The 22,974-nt window shown below is 42.7% G+C and overlaps 1 protein-coding gene across 1 annotated transcript; it reads right to left on the bottom strand.

Moving 5' to 3' along the window:
• Nucleotides 1-11,247: 11,247 nt before the first annotated feature.
• GMFB (glia maturation factor beta) lies at nt 11,248-22,339 on the bottom strand. Its single transcript, XM_075753234.1, has 7 exons — nt 22,094-22,339; nt 19,725-19,821; nt 19,120-19,169; nt 18,133-18,182; nt 17,141-17,223; nt 14,920-14,993; nt 11,248-12,244 (listed from the first exon to the last, which is right to left on the bottom strand). The coding sequence occupies exons 1-7, from the start codon at nt 22,265-22,267 to the stop codon at nt 12,173-12,175; spliced, it is 600 nt and encodes a 199-aa protein (XP_075609349.1). The 5' UTR covers nt 22,268-22,339; the 3' UTR covers nt 11,248-12,172.
• Nucleotides 22,340-22,974: the final 635 nt, after the last annotated feature.

Consider the following 22,974-nt stretch of genomic DNA (forward strand, 5'->3'; position numbering starts at 1 on the left):
AAATAACAGCTGCCAAATAGTAAACAATGTTTTCTGGTGATATCTGCCAGAAAGCTTTACACGCAATTAATTGCGTGTCTCAATGAGACATGAGCAGAAGCTTTATTTCCTTTACCAAAATAAGAGGGAAGACCGCAACAAATGAGCTGTCTTTAGGAAGTCAGTTGTTGCGAACATAAATTGATCTTTTAATATAAAATCACTCATCTCGTCCACCAGCTACTCCCCTAAAACCACTGTGGCGTCATTACAACCAATGAAACTTCAACATGAAACCCAGAAAACAAATTAAAAAATTAACCTTAGTGCATATTAATTAAAAGGTAGGAAAACAAAAGACTGGGTGAGCGCCCGGAGCCAGCCCCTCCCTGTCCCCTTCCGAGGGGCCAGCCGGGCAATAAGAACATCAGCAGGGTCTCAGCCTGTTGTGGTTTCCTTCCGTCTCGGAGCAACAGGATGGATTAGGAAGAGAGCAACCGCCGTGTTTGTGTTGTGTGGAAGGAATCGCGTACAGCAAGGGACGGACCTCAGTAATGGGGGTTGCTTGCGGCAGCGGCTGGTGGTGCCAGCTCACGCAGATGTGGCTGTGGAGCCCTGGCTGTGCCTCACGGCCACCTCCCGACCACTCCTCATCCCTCGCTCCTGAGGAGAGAGTTAGCAACAACAGGGGACCAAAGTCTTTCTCTGCAATAACTTACTTTTCTGCATACAACATACTTGATGCTTCATTAGGCTTTATTTGTTAGCACACTGGTTATTTCTGACTTCTAGTAGCCTCGAGCTGCACGGATACACTTACTCCCGAGGCCATCTGACTGGACTTTGCTGGAAGACTTGACATTCGATGTTCAAACTCCCCGCTCCAGGTTTTTTCCAAGCCATCCAGGAGGGTCATTTGCATTTGAAAAGCTGTGGGAGGTAAAGAAACACAGGATGAGCGCAGAGATGCTGTTATACCTTGGGACTTGGGGAATGCCGGTCTTCAATTGCAATATAGAAACCACCACTTTGATCCGTTCAAGGTAGCTATTTATATCAAAAGGCACCCAGTGACCATCACTGGTTGCTGCTTCAACCGTTATCCCTAGAGCCTGCCCTTCAGAACTACAGATGCTTTGACACTAAGTCTACTAATATTGTTTGTGAAGGAGATCTGGTCCCCTGCAGGACCCACTACGAGTCACCAGGCTCTTCAAGACCCATAAATACGCACTAAGGTATCTATGGATTGTGCCAGGCTGCTGCTGATGTAGTGCCTGTGCTGGCCACCACAACGATGTTTGAATACACAGGCCATTGCAGCAGATCGATCTCCTTCACAGCACTCCAGCTGCAAGAGATGCCGATGGGTTTGGATTGGGATGTATGATCCATATTAGCTGAAACACGGGGAAAGAAAAGGGAAACGATCGATCTCGTCTACACCCAAATAAGCAACCGTGTTGCTATGCTGCTAATTATATTCTGTGTTCTGGTACAACACAATGTTGCACAATAGGGATGTGTAGTACCAGAAATAAAAAAGTGTGTCAGCCATATACTTGCATTTGTGCATAATACTGGTTCTACCTCAAGGAATGCAACGTTTTATTACCTCTGATGCTTGCATACCATTCAGCTGCAATTATCTTGTCAGGAAAAGTGGAAGGCAGCTGTAATCTTGTACAACAAAGATTTGTTGATTGAAGGATTTCTTGTATTATAGATTGTCTTTTTGAGATAACAGAAAAGGAAATTAAAAGCAAATTCTGTAGAAAAGGGTCTAATCAATTCTCATTTCACTCATTTATTTGGGATCTCAAATCAAACAACTGAGTATCTTCTCAGAATTTTATCTGATTAAACTTTGTAAACAGTGTAAGGAAGACACGGTGGAGATCTGGAGATGGCCTATAACTTTTAATACACTTTCCTTTTAGCATGGACTCATTGAGTTCAATCCTGATTGGAATCCCGGGGGAAAATGTCAATGTCTATTCACTTCATCTTAAATCCCTCTCAAGTATTTGTCCTTATTGGAAAACAGTCATATAATCAGTCATAATTCAGCATGTTACAGGCTGTTCATAAGGAAGATTTAGCTGAAGACAGATGAGTCTGGCAGGTCATGACAACAGTGCTTTGGCAGAGAGCTGTGAGGGAAGATTACAGAGCAATTTCTCTGAATTATCATGGTAGAAATGCAGTGGTTAACCACATTCTTAAAAATAATATCCCTGAAAAAATAGTCATTTCAGTTATAAGTATCAGGGAAGAATCTAATACTGTTGAACTCAGTAATAAAAATCCTGCTGACTTCAGTAAAGACTTTGCTTACTGGCTTTTCAGGAGAGGAAAATCTGACTATTTATCTACAATTCAGAAGAGACTCTCCAAGTACCTCTTGTGTAGTCTAGCAGAGGTCACCTTTCTGCACACCTTTTGAATACACGTCAGAAGCAGCAAAAGCACACAATCTCCCCACCCACTTACCTCATTTATGCGCTAACAGACATCAGGACAGAGGATGTCAGTTCACTGCACAATCTTTGATCAGCAGGATGAAAAGATCCCTGGACTTGCAAGTGCAACAACTTCCTTTCCAAACCGGCAAGCATCCTTTCCTGTTGCGCTAATTAACTCGTCTTCAGAATCCCTGTTTAGACTCTACCGTTAGGTATATGACGACATAAACAAATTAACGTTATAAATTCCTTTGCACACGAAAGAAAGTCTCAAGAGAAACAAGAATCACATTTAAAACTCAATTTCAAAACACAGATGCTGCCAGGCATGTCACCACATCTCATTATGGAATCCACTCGTGGCCTCAATCCCTCCAGCATTTACCCTCAGATGGCAACAGTTTTCTTTTAATAGGCTAAACCAAATACTCAACCTGTCTTTTTAATAACAGGGTTTGTTTTTCTCTTGCTCTGTAGAGCTCCTGTTAATGGCTATCCATACAATTCTGAGCCCATGGCATCATACCAGTGTGTGATTAGGCAAAGGGACCAATAATAGTGTTTTTCAAGAACTATGTTATAATGCATTTCAGGATTCAGCCGCTCATTAACAAACTAAGAGGGGGATTTTCCAAAACATTCTGCATCAACCCAACCGTAATAGTGATGCCTCTGAAAATACCACCCTGAGTCCTTAGCTCTTCAACAAATAACTTTAAATTCTGCTCCAAATATGAACCAGTGCAGTGGTATCAGCCTGAATAAACAGAAGCTGAAACCATAGTGGTAGCACTTTAAGATGGCGTTACGTCTGGCATTACCGAATGACAACACCTAAAAAAGTCTCCCTTGTTAATTATTTCACGGCTAATCATTTTAGCAGAAAACCCGTCACTGCTGGATGTGGTGGGAAGATTGCATCAAGGCAGAGTCAGGGCACTACTCGCTGGGACAAATGAGGCATTCACTTTTCCAGCAGCCGTAACATCATTAGTGTTTCTGCCCAAAAGGAGGGAAGATACATGCAACATCTGCTTTGTATCAAAAAAAAAAAAAAAAGTGCACTGTTCAGGGTGTCTTGTCAACAGCCAGAAGACACAGCCCAGTTACCACAACCTGATGTTTCCCCCAAGCAGCTCTTGCAGTCCCCAGCAGATCTGCAGCACGCTTGAAAATTTGGGAGGGAGAACAGAGTCAGCATGGGACACAGGAGAGTTTAGTCTGCCTGTTCCCCCCCTTGTGGCCTTGAGTACAGCGCTTTTGGGCCCGATGTGTATTTACACACTTAAATCACACTAAGTAGGATTTCAAAAGCCTTCATCTACATCTAAATTCCTTTACAAATCTTGCTTTTGATCTCTCCGGCTATATCCGTATTATCAAATCAGCTCAAGGCTCTACCAGTGCTAGAAATCCACCTCCCTGGTGGTTCTTAAGATTTAAGTCCTGCCCTGCACAGACTCTAGATGAGTACCAGTTCCCCCATCGGCAACCTCAGGCACAGGAGCAGGGTGCGGCGGCTGGCTCACACTCCACGGCTGCCTCTCCGAGCCATGTGGACGAGGTTGCAGAGCCAGTAGCTCCAAGATCTTAGGACTGAACTGCAGCAAGGAGAGCAATAATGGCATCGGCGTAGGGAGTAAAGACACAGAAACTCTCTGGAATGCTTCACCTCACTTGTGTTAGACTGTACTTACAGACCTTGGAATGGGGCCATTTAAGGAAATAAAGGCTGTTGAGTGGATGCATCTATTTTTTGATTCTTCCAGTAATACAGCGATATAATTTGTTTTGTACTTCTGAACCAAACAATTGCACATTCACAGTTGGAGGTAGGGTATAAATATTGTCTCCAGCTGATCCCTTGATCCAGTCAGCCTGGCTGAATTAATCACATTCGCAAATCAATCCAGGATTTGTTGCCGTCACAGCAGATGGCCAGGCAGACTGCATTCGTGAGCAAGGCAGGCACGTCCTCCTTCCAATTATCCAGCAGCATCTTCCAACGGCGGATATTTAAAATTAGACATTATTTTGAAAAAATGCTAAATCTCTCTTGTTCCTTATTCAGCTCAATAAGGGCACTGACCCCTAACTTTCTGCTCTAGTTCTGCCCTCCAAGGCTGCAGTGAAAGTGTAGGATGGATGGTGCCCCTTTCCCTTTCAACTGAACATTTTCTGCTCCATTTTCTTCTGCCCTCTTCCCATTTTCTGCGGAAAAGAGGCAGCAACAGATGCTATTTGGCGTGGGGATTTCAAGGGTGCATTATATTAATTGTCGAGCTCGGTACTGCAGAAAAGGGAAGAGAAGCCGCATTCATGCTACTAGCTGCCTGCCATGGCCCGTAACAGCAGGAATGGTTAACAGTGCGCCTTTCAAAAAGCCTTGCTAGGACTTTCCCCATCGCAGTAGTAAATTTGCCATGAAAGACAGTCATGCTGTTTTCCCAGTGTTCACATCTGTTCTGCATTCAGAGTCTTTCTGGCTGATAATTGCTCTCTTCTTCCCTCTGTCTCCTGCTGAGGAACTGCTAGAGCTGTCAGGGGAGTTTCAGCTGAGCTCAATCATGTTCTGTATGAGACGTCTCACTTATCACCAAAGGTGAACAAGGTTAACCAAGAGTATGTTCACAGTCCCTGAAAGAATGAAACATGACAAAACAGTCCAGAGAAGACAACCCCCCTGCGGTGTGACAAAACAGACCATGGTGATTAAGTACATCGATGCAAATGTATTAAAATCATCTCCTTCACTTGATGGGCATGTCAGAGAAAAGACACAGAGCCTAGTCAGACCAAGGCTGCAGCAGACAGCCTGTTATCCCCACGAGAACACATAATCTTAGTATCACCAACAGGAACAGCAGGCATGGAAGAAAGCCCACGAGAACTGGGAGGGGAATGGTGGCCAAGCTGACACAGATGTGAATACAATTTTACATGCCAGTAGTGTCCTAACCACAAGTAGGGAATATTCACTGCTTAGTATTTCACCATTTTCCTTCGCTGTTTTCCACAAAATGAAAATTGAGTGTTAATAGAAAAAATTAGGTATGTAATTGCTCAGCCTTATGCTCAATCTTTCACTATAGTGTCCTGGCAGATAGAAATGTCTATTAATTGGAGAAATTAAAATCTAATGCCAGGGGTCCTTGTACTTCAGAATAGTTGTGTTCACCAAAACATCTGGAAATGATGCTCACAATGGCTTGAACACAGCACAAATCAAGCCAGTCCAGTACCTTGTACAGCCCAGAGGTTGCCAGTTCCCCCAGACTGTTGACCTGGAGATACACTTTGAGAACTACAACTCCTTCTCCTTACTAAGCTACAGGAACCTATATGCTTGCATATCTGGCAGTCCAAGACTGCTGTTTAGGAACAACAGGGCTTCCTCTCAGATCCTGGAAAAATTCTGTCTTCCCCAGCAGTTACAATTACAGCTGTGTGCCCAGACCAGCCTGGAGGCCAGCTAAGCACACAGGACTGATTCCCAGGGCTCAACACCCTTCTGGAGTAGAACAGGAAGAAGCAGTTATTCCACAAACTTGGTGCCATCTCCACAGCTCTTCCTTTGCTGTTAGCAGCAGCTGCCTGCCATAGGGGAAGCCCCTGTGGAGAATGACTGTTACCAAACTAGAGTCATACACGTAGAAGCAAAATCCAAGAACTCCAGCACTGAGATCTATAAACCCCTCTGTGCAGGCTTTTCCACATGAAGCTGGGTTTGGGTTTTTTTTTTTTTTCCCCCTAACCAGCCACATCTTAGGAGATTGACAAGTCTTGTTCTGTTTTCTGCTGTAACACAGGAACAATCCAACTACACCAGGCCAAAGCTTTGTTGGGTCTCTACAGCAGCCAGCACACCTGCAGCTACCAAGAAAGGTGCCTTAGCCAACCCCCACGATGCCCCCACATGGCTGAGGTCTCCCCTGCAGCCGCAGAAGGCCCAGGGGGTATCACCAAAACTGCAGCTGACACAGCTGGGCTAACACACAAGTGCAGGGGATGGCCCACCCGTCACACATCCTCATTTTTGTTCCAAGGGGTGAGGCCTGCTTTAAATCATCGCTCCTACCTTACAGGAGCCTAGCAGAACAAACCACAACCCCTCTTACACCCACAGAGTGCCTCGGGTCTCTGTCCCTCAGCCGCACTGCCAGCACTCCTGAAGGCTGCTCAACATCCAGTCACTCTGCCTCTAAATGGCACCTTATAACGAACTTACCTGCTTGTGCCCGACTTCCCCACCCTCACATGCACCCAAACACAACATGGCAGCACCTTCGCCTGTGAGGAGCAGGTAAGGAGCCTGGGGGAGCCAGCTTGTACTCCAGTTGGTTCCACGACCCATGGGGGACACAGAGCTATAGGCACAGGCACGCTCACCAGACCCCTTGGCTGGTGTCCCTTTCACTGCATGGAGACTGACACATATGGGCAGCAATTACGCCAGCTCCTCCAGAACCAACTACATTCCTCCTCTTTACATCTTCCGCAAAGACCCTGCCAAATCAAGGGATCTCCTTGGCAAACTCCTCTAGCCCTGGGCAAGCCATCTACTCACACACCTGGAAAAGAAAACACCAGCTCTGTGTGGTACTAAGGCTACACGTACATTGCAGACTTGTATTGCTGCACAGAGAGTTTCTAGTTTGTTCCCTATTCCCTTCCCTAGCTTTGAGTTTAATGACCACTCAACAGCCCTTTTTCATATAACTATTACAAGTCAATGACCTTTTCTGAATGAAAGCAGCTGCCCTTCACTTCACAGCCCTAGATCTCCCTGCAATTCTCTTTAGTCAGCTTTGGGTTTTACTGTCTCAATGATCTAGCAATAGTACCAGCAAACTATCACCTCATTTTCTAGTTAAGCATACTCAATGAACAACAGAGAATGCCACAGGACTCCACAGGTGACCTCCCCCTCTGATGTGAGAGCTATTTATTCCTTTTTCTTCCCCTCCTTCCCTTTAATCAGCTGTTCTCAAGAACCATTCTTCTCCCACAGCAGCTTAGCTGGTTTTTTTCAGAGCTTTTGGGAACAGATTTTGTTGCCACATACTCTGGGTGATCAAGATGTCATTCAAGAGCCAGATGTGCTGAAGCAGCTGTGCATTTTCTCCTTCAGAGCTCGCTCACCTGAGAGAGAAGGGGTTTACTTCTATCATGTCTAATCTGTGGCCCATTAATACTATTCTTCAGCACTGTCAGAAACAATGTACATCAGCTACTGAAGCTGAATTCCCTGGATTATCTTTAGTAGGTTGTTGGGGTTTTTCTTCCCAACAATATAGGAAAAAAAGTCTCCAAAGATCATGAAAGGAAGAAACACTCAGCAAGAATCAGGAAAATGAGTACTTTGATCAAATTAATCTAGGGGTCTCTTGGGCAGGAAAGAGATGAGCCAACAACTGAGAAGGAACAGGTACAACTAAGTTCCTTTGACTCCTCAAACTCTGGGGTCTCCTTAACATATCCTGTAACATTGTTCAGTTGGCCCCTCACCCTGTATCGTGTTTCACAGCTCCAGGTTATGCCAGCAGCCTTGGCCTTGTGGGAGAGGTGCAACATAAGCGGCATTTCAGAATGACATCAAGCCCCGCTGCTGTTTTGCGGCTCACACAAGTTCCGTGACACAAAGGTGCAAAGCCGTGGAGGACAGCAGTTATCCCACAGTACTCCAGCAGCTGCTCTCCTCCTGTCCCTTGCTGCCACCCTTCACAACAGATGGAAAGAGGAATTATTTTAGGTAGAAGAGCAAGTGAGGCAGCACACTACAAGTCCGAAGCAAACTCCAGGAAGCTGAGAAAAGGAGGAAGGTCATACCTAGTATTAATAGCTTTTCCCCTGTCAGACACCCATGCTAGATGTGCTACTTTGCAATTAAAACAGGGCAACAGAACATCTTAATTAAACATTTTATTTAAACCAATACAAGCACCATGCTTAGCAAAAAAAGATTTGGTTTAAAGTAAACATGCAATGTGAACTAGCAGAGACTAAACAGCATATGGAAGTTGTACTGGTTACTGATATTTTCATGGAATTGCCAAATTCTCAAAACTGGCCGTGAACCTCTCGCACCCTTTACCATGCGCGGCACCGGTGCCAACCCTGACATGTCACAGTGGACAAGTCACATCGAGTCTGGATCTCGTAACAAAAGCAAGAGTTTCACTGCACCCCTTCTCATGTCCCATCACACCTCCATTTTGCAGTTACTAGATGTACGCATCAAAAAAAGACGTTGCACAGTATTTCTTTTTTGAGCGCGCTAAAGTGAGGAGTTGAACTCCCTTGCTTTTGCATGTTTGATCCAGACTCGTTACCAGTTTAACATTGTTTCTGGACTAGCTATTTTACAGTTAAAGATACAAAAAAGGAATCCTGGTACAAAGATGTAAGATGTTCCTTTGGAGAAGTGAAAAGGTGTCAACACCCGCATTATTGCCTCCTTTGATAGATCAAAACAGCATTTATGATACTAGAAATACATTTAAACCATCAAATACCAGCATTTAATTTTTTTTTGTTAAAAATCAAACAGTACAAGTTCATTTTATGGGCTGACATGCAGGCTCATGCTTTAATTCAGCTTACCATCGATTAATAGGATTACAAGAGCTGTATCCCAGCCATCTATTCAATATTTAAAGCAAACCCGATTAGTTATGGCAGAAGTCTCCCTTTGAGAGACCTTTAACTCCAGGCCAAGGATTTTATGGCCAACTTACTAACTCCTGAAAAACAGGAGCTCACAATGGAAAATGCTAACTCTCAGACCTTTAGCTACAAAGGCTCCCATAGGTGGCATTAGTTAATTTATGTTTAGTTTGAACCCTCTTTAGGGATCTGGAAATTCAAGACAAATACATGATTACAGATGGGCAACTCACTAGTAAAGCACAGTCAGAACACAGTGGCCTTCTGAACATGGACACATCTGCCTCCCGCTTATCTTAAGGGGGCAGCAGTACAGAAAATACAGTTCTAAAGATAAGGTGGGAAAAGTACGTTATGAAAACAAGTATTTGTGCAGGAAAGATTTTGACATAATGTCCTTGTTTAATCAAGTATTAGCACTACCTGTATCTCAAGAGCCTAGGACAGTAAGCAGCAGACAGTTGTGTCAAAACACTGCATTAAAAAAAAAAGGAAACCACAAACAAGCCTAGAACAGCAAACATCCTCTGCATGTTCATTCTCCAAGTACCTGCAGCTGCTTCCTCACTTCCACAGCTGAGAGAAGGGAAGGAGGTACAGCCACCAAGCAAAGCTGTTTGAAGAATAATACTGGTGGGCTGAGCAGCACCAACATCACCTTCCACAAGGCAGGAGGCTTTAACACACTCATCAGGATTTGGTTGCTTTCTACAAGACTCAAGGGGCAGCACCCAGGGCAGAAAGTCCTTAAGTGGAGGCAACAAGAACGTCGGAAATGAACTGAAAAAAACTCAGACTGAAGATACAGCCGTAAGTAGCAATATTTTCTTGTCAGAAGGTGGAGTGATCTAGAGATGAAGAATCAAATTCAGTCATTTGACTGTAGCAGCTCCTCCCTTCTCTTCCCAAGACATGCCCCTTTTACAGTTATTTTTGTCAAGACCTGTGCAAGCAGCAGTTGGATGCTGGCAGCCCACCAGTGTGCAAAGTACAATGACAAAGATTATTAATCCAGTTTTTCCCCCCTGCAAATCAAGCTGAACATTACAAGTGGCAGCTTCCCTCTCACCCACACTGCACTTTGACACACCTTACCTTTAGCACAATGCCAACCAAACAAGATCCTCGCTGTTTCAAGACTGATGCTTAGAATGAAACCATTCTTTAGGCCAAAGTCTTATTTATGCAATGTTTGTCACAAAAGACATTGTTTTTATTGATCTGTAGTACAGAACAATCAAGCAACAGTTTCATAATCCACATTTTTTTTGTCCAGGGAAATGAAATTGTTTTTTCCAGTTCACTACGTTAACACAGAAATTTAATTTTACGAGCATTTCTTTCCCGCACTGAAAGATCAATTTAATTGTATCATTCCAACATGTATTTTGAAAAGCTCCTCTCAAGACAGATTTGTATACAAATAAATGAGCGGCACCATCGAACTAAAGAGAGATTTACCAACACTGAGGACCTTTGCAAATGAATTCCTTGTGATCTTAGAGGAATTAGTGTTTTAACACTAACACAGCGTACGTTTACAAATGAAAAATAAACCTCCTCTCAACAAAGGTTTCACAGCATGAAATACTGGCCTCCAAATTTAACACTGCATTCCTTCTCACCAAACAGATTTGTTAGGGCAGCTGTATTTTAAGGTATGTTATCAACAGGAAGCTGCTCTTACGCAGATACTTATTCAGTAGCACAACAAACACTCATGAGGAAGATAGTGAGATATCGTCACATGAGTACTCCTTTTGCCACTGCATGGGCTGAACATGTCCCATATCAGACAACTACTCTATTCAATATAAAACAGACCTGTAAAAAGACTGGTCATTTATAAAAGTTAAATACTATTTTTCACATTAGAATATTTGCTGTTTCAAAGAGATGAACCGTAAGTAAAATGAAAAATCAAATTATCACTTATGCAAAAGCTTTATCTGGAATGTAATTTTGACCAACAAGCAGTTAAGAAAGAGACTAAAGTACTCAAAAGCTATGTGTGGCCAACTTTTATAACAAAAGAGATATAAATCATTCATTATCATGAAAAGCTTTAACCTCCCAACTCCTACAAATGGAGTAGATGACTGGAATTTCAAAGAAAATGAGGTTAGCTTTGTCGGTGTTTTTAATAGATGTCAACTGCAACACTAGGCACTAGGAAAAAATGTTACTTGGATTCTTTAACAAAGTTTTTACCAAATCTGTAATAAGTGGCAGTGTAAAATTCTCAAGTAATTTTAAAGCTAACAAATTAAAGGCACACAGTATTAACAGGTGTTCATATAACAGGAAATGAGCAAAGAGGTAAACTTCTTAACAGTGTAATAAGTTATATATGCAAGACATCTGGTACGAGAGTAACCAGAGTTGTAATTCAGCCCTTAGTTATCATCTAGTTCCTGTAAGACTACATTAGCATGAGAACTGGACAGTCAAAGCTTTGCCCTGAAATTTAGTAAGATTGACTCAGTCATCTGAGGAATTACTGGAATTACAAAAATTAGTTCTGAGAATTTGAAAAAGTTCACATGGACTTGATGGAAAGATAAATGAATGGATTTGCTGTACAAGGATTTTGTCTTTTTAATACTAAATGCTTCCAGGGAGTAGTTTTCAAAATTGAGAAGACATTATTAAGTCAAAAGTCTGAAAAGTAAGTGACAGTACAATTTCTGCATATAAATGGCTAGTATATGTCATAAGGATGCGTTTGTAGCTCAGAAAAAGTTAGCATCAGCTTCCAAATTATGTTTGTAGATAGCTATAAATCCAGAACTGAACTATTTTAGTTATAGAAATATTAGTCACAAGAGTGCAAAAGGAGTCCCTGCAGTGGAGTATTCCCTTTTAACAGGTACAAATAAGGAACCACCTGCAAAGATTTGTTACTTCAAGGAGACAGACCTGCTATTCTTTGCACAAACTTTGCACAAGAGATATACTGCAGGAGACAGATGTAAATACAGTGCATTTTTTTAGATGTAAGTATTCATGTCTGGTTCCAGTATTATCAGGATGGTACATAAATACTTATTACAGAGGTTTTCTTAATGGAAGAAGCCCAGTTTCTCACGCAGCCATTCTTCAGTTAGGTCTTCTGTATTTCTTATTTCAAATACCTAAACAAAATTGCATTGCATAAATTCCTGAGGTGATGATACTTGAAAGGGATAAGCATACAATGCAATCAATACCCGTCCACACAAGTTGAGCTGTAATAAACCAATAACCAACCTAGAATTTCCACATGCTTTCTTGAAAGGATCTGTTAATATTCTAAAGAAACATTGGTGTAAAATACACAGGACTAAGTGCAAGGAATATTACTAACTTGGACAAGAATTCCATAATTCCTGTTTCTAGATTTCATTTGTCGTCTTTAACGACATGTGAGAACAGTACAGGTACTGCATTTTAAAGTTACTCTGAAAGAGCACCACTTCATATGCATTGTCTCAGCAAGATTGTCTATTTGAATACAAATGAATTTAACCTCTGGACTGAATTAAGCCTGGAGTTCAGGAAGTTTGCTCAGCCCAAGACACAGTTATTCCTTCTTTGAACTGAAATAAATCCATGGTATCCAGTAGCTTGTTTCTACATATGCCTGGAATACCTCAGAACAGAAAACCTGCAAACCCCCCCCCCCCCCCCCAACCCCACCAACCCAAAGCTTTGCAGAAGACTTAAACAAATCTTTAACATAGCCTTGAAGCAGAAAACAAGACCAAAGAGACCAACATACTATTTATATTCCATACAGGCAAGTAACTGTTTTGTTTTGGTTTATTAATGATGCTAAGTTAATTCTGTATTGCTAACTGGAGTCTTTGAGATGCCCACAAATGGATTATCTTTTCAGAAGTAAGTTTTACAAATCCACGGACCTTCAAAAATGTTCTTGTAGGCAATGAAAACAAGAAAAATGTTGTTACTATTCTGAGAACACTGAAAATAAAGTTATGTGAGCACTAAATCAGTTATCTGCCCTTCTAATGGTATGGAGTACATAGCTGCAAAAAGCATCCTCAGGCCAACAGAATGGATGGGGTTTTGTAAGACACATAAAACAAGCTTCTCAGTGAACCTGCTATTTGGAATCAACTTCCTATTTAGTCATGTCCTCAGCCACTTCACCATTTTAATCTTCTTCAGGAAACAATTCAAGCTTTGTATCTTTTCTTCCTTATTTCCCATCTTTGCTGGAGTGGGCTCTGGACACTGCTTCTTGTAGTCAGACAGCGATCCACTACTATCAACTAATATTGATTTTTTTTTTTTTTTAAGATAAGGGAAAACCTGAAAATTCAGTGTTATAAGAACAGAACAGCTTAACAGAAGCCAAGCTAATATGCAAGACACTGAAAAAAAAAAATAAGAGGACTCAGTTGAGTCACATGCAGAAATCGCACCAGGAGGAAGTCACAGCACGAGCTCAAATGAAACGTGGCTTAGCGAGTGGCAAGAATAAAGCACATTTGCAGAGCAAGTAAGCAACCTAAACTGGAGGACAGGCTATTTTCTCCAGCTTCAGAAGGAAGATGATCATAGACCTCTGCATCCTCTCCTAGGCTTTCATTCAAAAGCCTTTCAGACTGAATTTCTCCCACTTGACAGGTGATAGTAAATCTAATAGAGCTAGTTCCCAGGCTTTCACCTTCTTCTCATCAACTCTTCTTTCTTGCTTACTGAAAACTGTTTTCCCTCAAGAAATTCTTCCTTTCTATCAAGGATGCTAGAGTTCTCAGGCCTCTAAGATGCAGTTTCAACAGACCTAAAAAAAAAAAAGACTTCTTGGGGCTGTACTGATTGCTTCCACCATCTTATCTTCTGCTTCCCTCCTATTTACTCCTGTCAACTTGACGTCTAATTTAAAACAGAGATGTCCTTTCTTACAAGGTACAGCTAGAAGAGACAGACATTCACAGTTCTCTTACTGGCCTGACACACATTTTTACTGGGATGTTAAAGTACTCAGTCAGGATAAGGAGGACCAAAAGGGAACGGTGCTGTTGGGGAATGGTGAAGTCAACAATGAGGGTGCTGAGGCCCCGGCACAGGTTGCCCAGAGAAGCTGTGGCTGCCCCTGGCTCCCTGGCAGTGTTCAAGGCCAGGTTGGATGGGGCTTTGGGCAACCTGGGCTAGCGGAGGGTGTCCCTGCCCATGGCAGGGGGTTGGGACTGGATGGGCTTTGAGGTCCCTTCTAACCCAAACCAGTCTGTGATCGTATGAAAAACCCAAAGTGATCAATTACTCTATTTAGTTTTATTGGTTGAAACTAAAACTTTAAGAAATCTAGGTGCCAATTAAGCAGAGATTTCAAAGGTCTCTAAAATGACAATTAGGTGGCTTTTTAATATATATATTCCTAGGCCTAGTGAATGCAGTGATTTTTTTCTGGCCTTAGTACTGGAGGAAGCAAACACAGGAAGATTTAGAATCGTTCAGCACTTGGCACACGTTACTTATTCTGAAGGTTGTGTTCTGCAAGTATACAACCCCATAAACCATGCAGCAAAACTAGTCTGCACCACACCATATTAAGTCTTCAGTCTATTTTTCCCATCGATAAATTCATTCCCCAAAGACATCCATCCTACCGATGGATATTTTAGATAAAACTCCAGAAATCTCCATATATATCCCTCTCTTCAGTCTTCTTGAAACAGATTCTCTGTTCACTGTAATTACAAAGTCTCACAACATCCTTCTTGCGATAGGTACAAGCAAGACAAAATAGCTTGTGCAACCTGTATTTAAGGAGCAGACAGTTATTTCAACTAGTCAATTATACCTTAGTGAGTTCAGCTGTCTGTACAAGCTTATTCTTGCTTCCAGCATACATCATCTGCTGTTCAGGCTTACATCCTGTAGTTGTGTGGAAAAAAAGAGGTTTTGTTTAGTTGTTTTGACTGCAACACTTCAAAAGTAAGATTTTTTTTTTAAAGAATGCAAACTGAAAGCTGATGTCTTCATTCAGAAAAGTGACCTATTTCTTTATATACATTATCATCCTCACTCTTACTTTCATATCTAGTACTTCTGGAAATGCTTTCCAAGTAACAGTTGTGCAAGTTGAATTGGCAGTCTCAACATGCACCTGTATTTCTGCTCAGAGACAACATCAAGTATTGCAAACTTGAATTAGTCAACAAAGCAGCACCTCCCACCACTACTGTAGTGTGCTGATTACACTCAATTCTTTGCCCCTTTGCTATTTCTGGAAGATTCCTGTGTCTTTGCTAGTTATGCTTACACAGATCTATACAGAATATGCCTTTGAGCTGGAGTCAAATTGAAAACAAATCAAGTCAGTTCAAATTTGTTGTATTTTCTCCTATCTCTCCCCAAATCCCCCAACTGAGCTTGTAGCTCAAAATAACTCCCTGCCCCCAGTCCAAAACACAGAGCAACTTCAGTCCCAGTTGAAGTTAACTGCTGTTTAGAGTCCCAGTTCATTGTTTCTGACTCCAGTATCAGTCTAACCACTAACTTATATTTGCAGAAATTTTTTTGAAACTGAAAACCTCAAGAAAAAAAGCTTTTCTTTAGAAGCTTCTCATTTAGAAGTTTATAGATACGAGCATACTTTTAAATCGTGCCAACCATAAGAACGTTGTCTAAGCTCTCTTTCCCTATGAAGTAGTGTAAGTCTGCCTGCTTTGCTATTTTAAGGTCTCCCAGGAAGTTTCTTACTGCTGTTCTAACTCAGAAAATATCTATCCTTCAGAAGAGAACTAACACCCAGAACAAAGATTCTCAGGCAACTACAGAAGGTTATGATCACTAGTTGCTAAACTTTTTTACCTACCTAGTTATTCTAGTTCTGAGTAACGAAGGGTAAAACAATGCAATCAGTTTATCTTCTTCCAGAGGATAACAAGGATAATCCAGCAATACCAGCAAGCTACCCTATGACAATTCAGAACACAGATGGAAGCCACAGGAGCAATTCAGCTCTCTCAGTCCAAATCAAGTCAGGTTATTTGGCTTCTATTAAAAGCAGAGAGTTCCTTGCACAGGTATGTTTACGTTGAGGGTTGCTGTGACACAAGCAGAGGAAACTACTGCTCTATATAAACTTGGGACGGTCTAAGATTACAGTCTTTCTCCTTGAACGTAGTCAGTTCACCCAGCACTTTCACCTGCCCAGATCTGGGTTAAGGAGCACTCTGTTCCTCCTTTTCACTCATAGTCCTTCACATCACAGCACTGTTTGGAGGCACCCTCTGTTGCTGCCCATTGCATATAGGCCCCCTGGAAAACCCTTCTCTCTAACCCCATCCTAACCCTTTCGTGGGTAGATAGGGATTCCCATGCCCTTCTGACAAGGAAAGAATTTCTTTCCACCTAGTCACTAACACCCTAATAGCAAGATGGGCAGAAGCAAACAGAAACTCTCAGGAACAGAGGTGGTATCTTCCAGTCCTCTCCTCACTCATTTCCAGAGCCTTGTCCAGCCATATTTTGAGGATTCCATAAGATATGAGGAGAGGGTGACAGGAAACACATTTGGTTAAACCTACATGAACAGATGCAGAGTACTCCAGGCACCTTTCCTTTACAGGAGGGTGTTGCTGAGCACACCACTGAGAACATAGCAGGCAGGCACATTCGGAAAGACAAACCTTTTGGTCAGCTATGCAGGAAACTAACACTTCTGTTCAGTCTTCAGAAATTGAAAAGAATCTCTTCTATCATACTTTCTATACATACTTGCCCTAAACATAAACCCCAGAGGCAGTGAAAACCTCCAGCAACTAGGGAGATCTGGGCAGATGGAAGTGTTAACACTTGTCACGAGCTGATGGTGAGGATGAAGCTGACACACTAGAGATTCCTCTCTGCCAAAGGTGGTCTCCAGATAATGCCATAGCTTTATAGTAGCATAAATAAATCAAGCCTTAAGCATCTGAACCACTATTCGAGCATTAAGCACTCATTTTATCTTCCATAGCAAAGAACATTCCTGTATTTACAGCACATAGTAGCTACCATTCACAATGTTCACTCACCAACTGGACTGGAGAAGATAAAGCACAATGGATAAGAAACTCTTCCATCATCATGCTGATACTTGTAACTATACACAATAAATGTTTTTTCTGAGGTTAAAGAAACTAAGAAATCAGTGATTTTACTTTAACCTTATCAGAGGTTGATGGAGGCACAAATAAATCTTGCATTCTAGAAGATACTTTAAATTTGATAGCAGTCTCACTGTTCTCCTGTTTTCACTTCCATATTTGACTTTCAGAACTGACCCCTCCTGTCTACCAACCTCTACCACAGCTGGGTGTGAGCACTGTCTCAGAGAGCTAAAATATGACCCTTTCATCACAAATATTCCTCTCCCACTAAACCTCTTTCTGGCTTAATGAAAGACTAAGCACTTCACTGTTTCAGGTGTTTTGCTGAATTAGAAATCAAGTTTTAGGTAGGACTCTTACTGCACTATGGTCATGAAAGGAAAGACTCAGAATGGCAGCTTCCGAGTACCCCTCATTTCTCTAGTTAAAGAATAATTTACTTGCCCTCTTTTTTTAATATACAGGGACTCCTCCCTAGATCACATGCCTGCAGCACTCCCAGAATCAGTAACTGCAGCAAAATAGCAAGGCCACATGCTAAGAAAGTACCAAAACAGGTCCTAAGTTACACAGGCACTTTTCTGTATTTAGAAGTAGCCACACACAAAGCTGGTACATTTTACTCACTTCTTTACATTAACAACAGTGTGGCTTCGCTTTATTTCCCCAAACATTATGTAGTCTAAAAGGAAATGAAATCTTGGGAAAGGCTTAAATGTGTCAACCATTTTTTCAACAAACGGGACAACTGTTCAGTGTATCATGAGACCTGATCCCTGGGTTATCTCACAAATAAAGTATCCGTAAAGTCGCACTACAGGCAAGTATTGGCCTAAAAAGGTGAAGTCCAACTTTGAACATTTGGAACAGCTTCCAGGAGTGAGTAATACCAAACACCAGCAGCATAAGAAGGATATCGAGGTTGTCTCTCGGGCAGCTCATCTTTTAGCTCATCAGGAGAAATACCCTGGTAACATTAAACACAAGCAATATTTGAACAAATGATCTTGCACTTGAAGGTACTATGAAGGCTAAAGTAGAATAATGAACAGTGAAACAGCTGTAAGTTAAATGTACATCTACAGTTGAACTGATAATGATCTCTCGCACAAATTACTAGAGCGGTTTAGGAAAACTTGTGCACTAATAGATTCCTATGACTAAACAAAGAACTAATGTTAGCATGAATAATCATCCCTATTTTAGGCATAATGAGTTTAGAAAACATTTTTGGCTCTAGCTGGATATGCTGGCAGCTACCATGCTTTTCTAACTCTAGTGCTAAACAGAATTAAGCAAGCACACACCAAAAAGTATCTGTTAAAGTCAGCTACATAAATGGTACTTTTGAAAAATTTAGTCCTTCCTCCTTGAGCAAGTGAAGAAGAGTCCCCATTCTATTTAGATGTTACATTAACTTCTATATTCTAGGGAATAAGAGCTACAGTTAATGCTCAAATCCGTGGGAAGGATTTAATTTTGCCCTACGTACCATCAAGAAACCCTACACGCTGGGCTGACCTATCAAATTTAGAGACTGCAGAGGATTAGCAATCCTAGCTTCTAATTGATGGCAGATCAGCTCAGAGTCCAAATATGCAGATCTACATGGAAACACAGCAGAAATCTCCTCAAAAAGCCAGCAGGTGCCAAAGATGCTTTTTTACATCGGTGTATCATAACAGCTTTAAAATAACATTTTTTGTGCAATTAGTCAATTGCTTCTGCATAATTCCACTATTAATAGTGCTGTGCTTTACATGCAGAGTGACCATGCATTTAAATAAGCTCATGACCCAAATTAGATTAAGAGTTTGATAACAATTTGAAACTAAGGCAGTACCTTAGAGACAACAATACATTGCAGGCTGAAGATACTCTTATTTACAATTCATTTAACAAACCTCATGCTCCTCATCCAGTACCACCAACTGCTTATCCTTGTCGATTTTCACTACAAATCAAAATAAAACATGGATCAATATTGGGTTTTTTTCTAATTGATTTATACAATATATGCAGGAAGCTTTTTAATGTTTTCCCACAAGTATATTCCTTGTGTTTCCATTCTGCTTCTTTAGTCTACCCACGACTTCTAAATCACTGAAGTCAAGAGAAGTGCACAGTCCAAGTGCTGTTCATTGCAATACACTTTTCTCAAATTTCAAAGATAGAAATGTCTTTAAATACTTAAAGGCTACAAAATTTACAAACTCAAAATGACTGTGCCTTGACATTTTTTTACTATCATTTTACAGCCAGTGGTAGACTCTGAGACACAATTAAGTATAAATTACTCTAATAAGAGCAGATGAAGTCTTAACATAACAACAGTGCTGCTTTACTGTTAAAATTACAGGCAGAATTGGAAGTACTGAAGTACATACAAGAAACAGCCTCTTGGCTCACATTTACCTGTTACAGCAGCAGCATTACATGGGAAGGAAAAAAGGACATGGAATTTTCTGCAAGACCTTGCAATTTTTGTCAGACATGTTTTTTAACTTACTTATAATGGCAGCATTGTTGGTTTCTTTCCGAAACCGGAATTTTCTCAGTTTCTCCACCAGATCTTCAGCAACATCACAAACCACCAGAGATTCACTCTACAAAAGGGAAATGGCAGAGGGGAGGGAAAGATAAATCTTTCTAGTAAACCAGAAAAAAAAAATCCCTATGTCACACATACATGCACATAAACCCTACTGAAGTGGAATTGCGTGCAACTTGTCCAAAGTTTCAGAACGTACACATAAACCAGAGAAATTGTGGAGGAAAGCAGTTTCTAAAAATAAAAAAAACCCAGAACATTATCTGTTTTACTATCCCCCCTCAAAGCCACACAGTTAACTAGAAATATTTTATTAGCTATTCCTGAAGTGGGAGTATTCTCATAGCTCTAAGAAATAAACAAATTTTTCCGTTCATTTGCCAAGACAAGTCCCGAAATAAGGAAGCCCCTTAGAGTGGCATTAAACTGGCTAATTTAAGCATTTAAAAATAATAGGAGCTACTGTTAGTATCTCAGAAGAACACAGGCAGTAATCAGGGGTCACTGCTTATTTTTACCCACAAAAATATTAACTGAACTTTTGACATATATGCACACAGAAAGATATTTTAATCAAAAATCATGCATACTTTCCCCCATGTGTTTATTTATCACTAACTCCAAGTTTTCAGAAGAAGTGTCCAGATAGCATATTAGTCATCACGCTGAAGATGGGGAAGGAAATGATTATTTCACAAGCAACCATGCAGGTTATCTTCCATTACACATGCAATTTTTAAACTGTACCAAGTCAACCACTGCCATTTCCCGAGCAACATTTTATACACGCAACCTCTATCGCCACAGTTAAGAGATGCAAGCCAGCTAGACAAAGAAGAGTTATTTCACATCTCCAGCTTATTTGTATTAGTGTATTTGTAAATTCCTAAGGCATCAAGGCTTTTGTGCCAAAACAACTGTATTTAAAGACTTCTTTAAAAACATTGCTGAAATAAAGAAATAGTTGCAAGATTACCTATCACAAGCTCCATTAAAAAGCTGTTTCACTGAGACAAATCACTGCTTACAAATCAGAAGAAACTGATTAAACTCTGAGTTCTATCTCCTCACATTCAACATTTATAAGATTTTCCTCAAAAAGCAGAGCAGTCTCTCTCCTTCCCCACTTCCAAAATCACCTTGCAAATATCCTATGTTTGTTGTTACTCCTAACAAGACCTCCACCATGACCAAATTCTGGCACTAAGTCTTGTGCCTCTGCTTCCTTTTAACAGCTGGAGAGGAAATCAGGCTGTGCTGTGATAGGACAGGTCAGGCACTCTGTGTGCGCAGCCTTCATTATTTTGCTTGTTTCCTCTAAAGAGTGTTCTTGGCTCACTCTGATCCACAAATATCATTAATACCCACTCTCACTATTTCAGGAGGTCTCTATTTAAAAAAATAAAATAAAATTCAGGACTGCACATCAAAGTTGAAGTTATATTCTGTATCAAATGCTCTTTTCTGAAGGAAGCATTTCTACCCAGTCCTCTAGCTCAGCTTGGGATAAGAATCCAAAGCAGTTTCCTGCCATCTTCCAGCAGACACTGCAGGCTAAGCAGTGCTCCTCCTTATACCTGTGCAGCCACACAAATATAAATCCTTACAAGAAGCTGAAGGCTGTGCCTGCAAACCACATGGTGACATCAGATTCAAATCATCGGTTGGTGCCATGCTAGCTCACCAGTGCCTGGTTTAATACAAACTAAAGAAAGTCAAACCAAGAGACAGGAGGACTGCGCAGCCAGTGGGCACACCTGCCAAACAGGGTGGGGGGCTGCTGTTGGTTAACCTCAGCCGCCGTTCACACCAGCGTTAGATCTCACGATTTTCAGAAACCGATTTAGCCGTCTACCGAACAGCCCCTGGCAGGGAAGGTCGCGACTTCCTTTTTAAACAGCTGTTTCTTCACTCTCCCCCCGCGGGCTGCCAGCGCCCAGCAGAAAAACAACCGAGGAGGTCCTTAGCCCGGCGGGCGGCAGGTGAGCACGGCACGACCCGGGGCACAACCGGAGGAGCTTCTCACGGCCCGGGCGGCACCCCCAGATCGAAGGACACCGGCTCGCCCTGAGGAGAACGGTGCCCGCCCCCGGCCCTCCGAAGACACCTGCTCTCCCCTCAGACCTTCCTCCCGAGCCCGGCCGCGCAGGGACACCCGGCCTCACACCGCCGCTCCCGCCTCAGCGAGGGAACACCCCCCACACAGCAGCCCCCCCCCCCCCCCCCCAACCCGCAAAGGCAGCTGGATCCTCCCCGCACCCGCGGAGGCGGTTGGGCTCCCCCGGTCCGACCCCCCCCCCCCCTCAGGCGGCGCAGGCTCCTCTCACCATCTTGCGCGCGCGCAACCGCCTCAACCGCCGCCGCTCGCGCGCCAACAACGGAAGCCGCCTCGCCGCTGCCCGCCGCCTCCTCGTTGGGCTGCACACCCGACTGCGCCTGCGCGGCGGAGACCCCTTCTGCCCCCTCCCCTCTGGCCAATCAGCACCGCTGTCGGGGAGCATCACCCGCCTACGGGTAGCGGGAAGGTTCAAGGGCCGCGGGGAGCTGACCCGTTGCCGGGCGCGGCCCACGTGCCGCGGGCGCCGCAGGGGAGGGAGGGAAGGGGCGAGGGCGCGTGCCGCGGAGCCACGTGACGCCCCGGCCTCGCACCCCGCTATGCCCCGCCCCGTTGCTATGGCGCCGCGGCCCCGCCCTCCGACGGAGTCATGGCAACGGGGCGGGGCCGTGTGCAAGAGGCGGGCGGGTGTTTCCTCAGGTACGGGCTGTCGGCTGTGGTGGCTGTGGGGAAACGGGCTCCGAATCGGGGGAGGATTCTGTTTCTTACAGCTTAACGTGCCTTAAGGGTGGCAAGGGCTGACTATTTAAACCCTGAGCCGCAGGGCCGGGGGAGGGTGACCACAGTTAGACCATTAGTAACTTTGCGTCCTTTACTAAAATGCCAGAGAATACGTACAGAAAAATGACTCAAAAAAGCCACAGCTGGAATGTCTCTCTCATTAAACATGAGAAAATCCAAGCATGAGACAGAAATCAGACTTAGTGAGTTCTGCTGCTCGTGGTACTTCTTGTTTAGACAAGTTGAGCGTAATTCTGGAAGTAAACCAGGATTTGGAGCTCACACCTCACAACTATGAGCAGCGAGTGCGAGGCAGACGCTTCTCTTCCATAATAGGCTGTTGGTAGAGGGCTGCCTTGGTGCTGGAGGAAA

Source organism: Balearica regulorum, chromosome 5 (genome assembly GCF_011004875.1).
Source record: "Balearica regulorum gibbericeps isolate bBalReg1 chromosome 5, bBalReg1.pri, whole genome shotgun sequence".
Taxonomy (NCBI): domain Eukaryota; kingdom Metazoa; phylum Chordata; class Aves; order Gruiformes; family Gruidae; genus Balearica; species Balearica regulorum.

Bases quoted from the DNA above. Each gene is read 5' to 3' on its own strand.
- GMFB (XM_075753234.1), bottom strand. From the start codon at position 22,267: ATGCTCCCCGACAGCGGTGCTGATTGGCCAGAGGGGAGGGGGCAGAAG. The intron at 17,224-18,132 runs ATATCCTTCTTA...CTCAGAAAAAAC, and splicing joins CTGCCCGAGAGACAACCTCG to ATTTATTGTGTATAGTTACA. The intron at 12,245-14,919 runs GTATAATTGACT...AATTTTGTTTAG, and splicing joins AGACAGCTGAACTCACTAAG to GTATTTGAAATAAGAAATAC.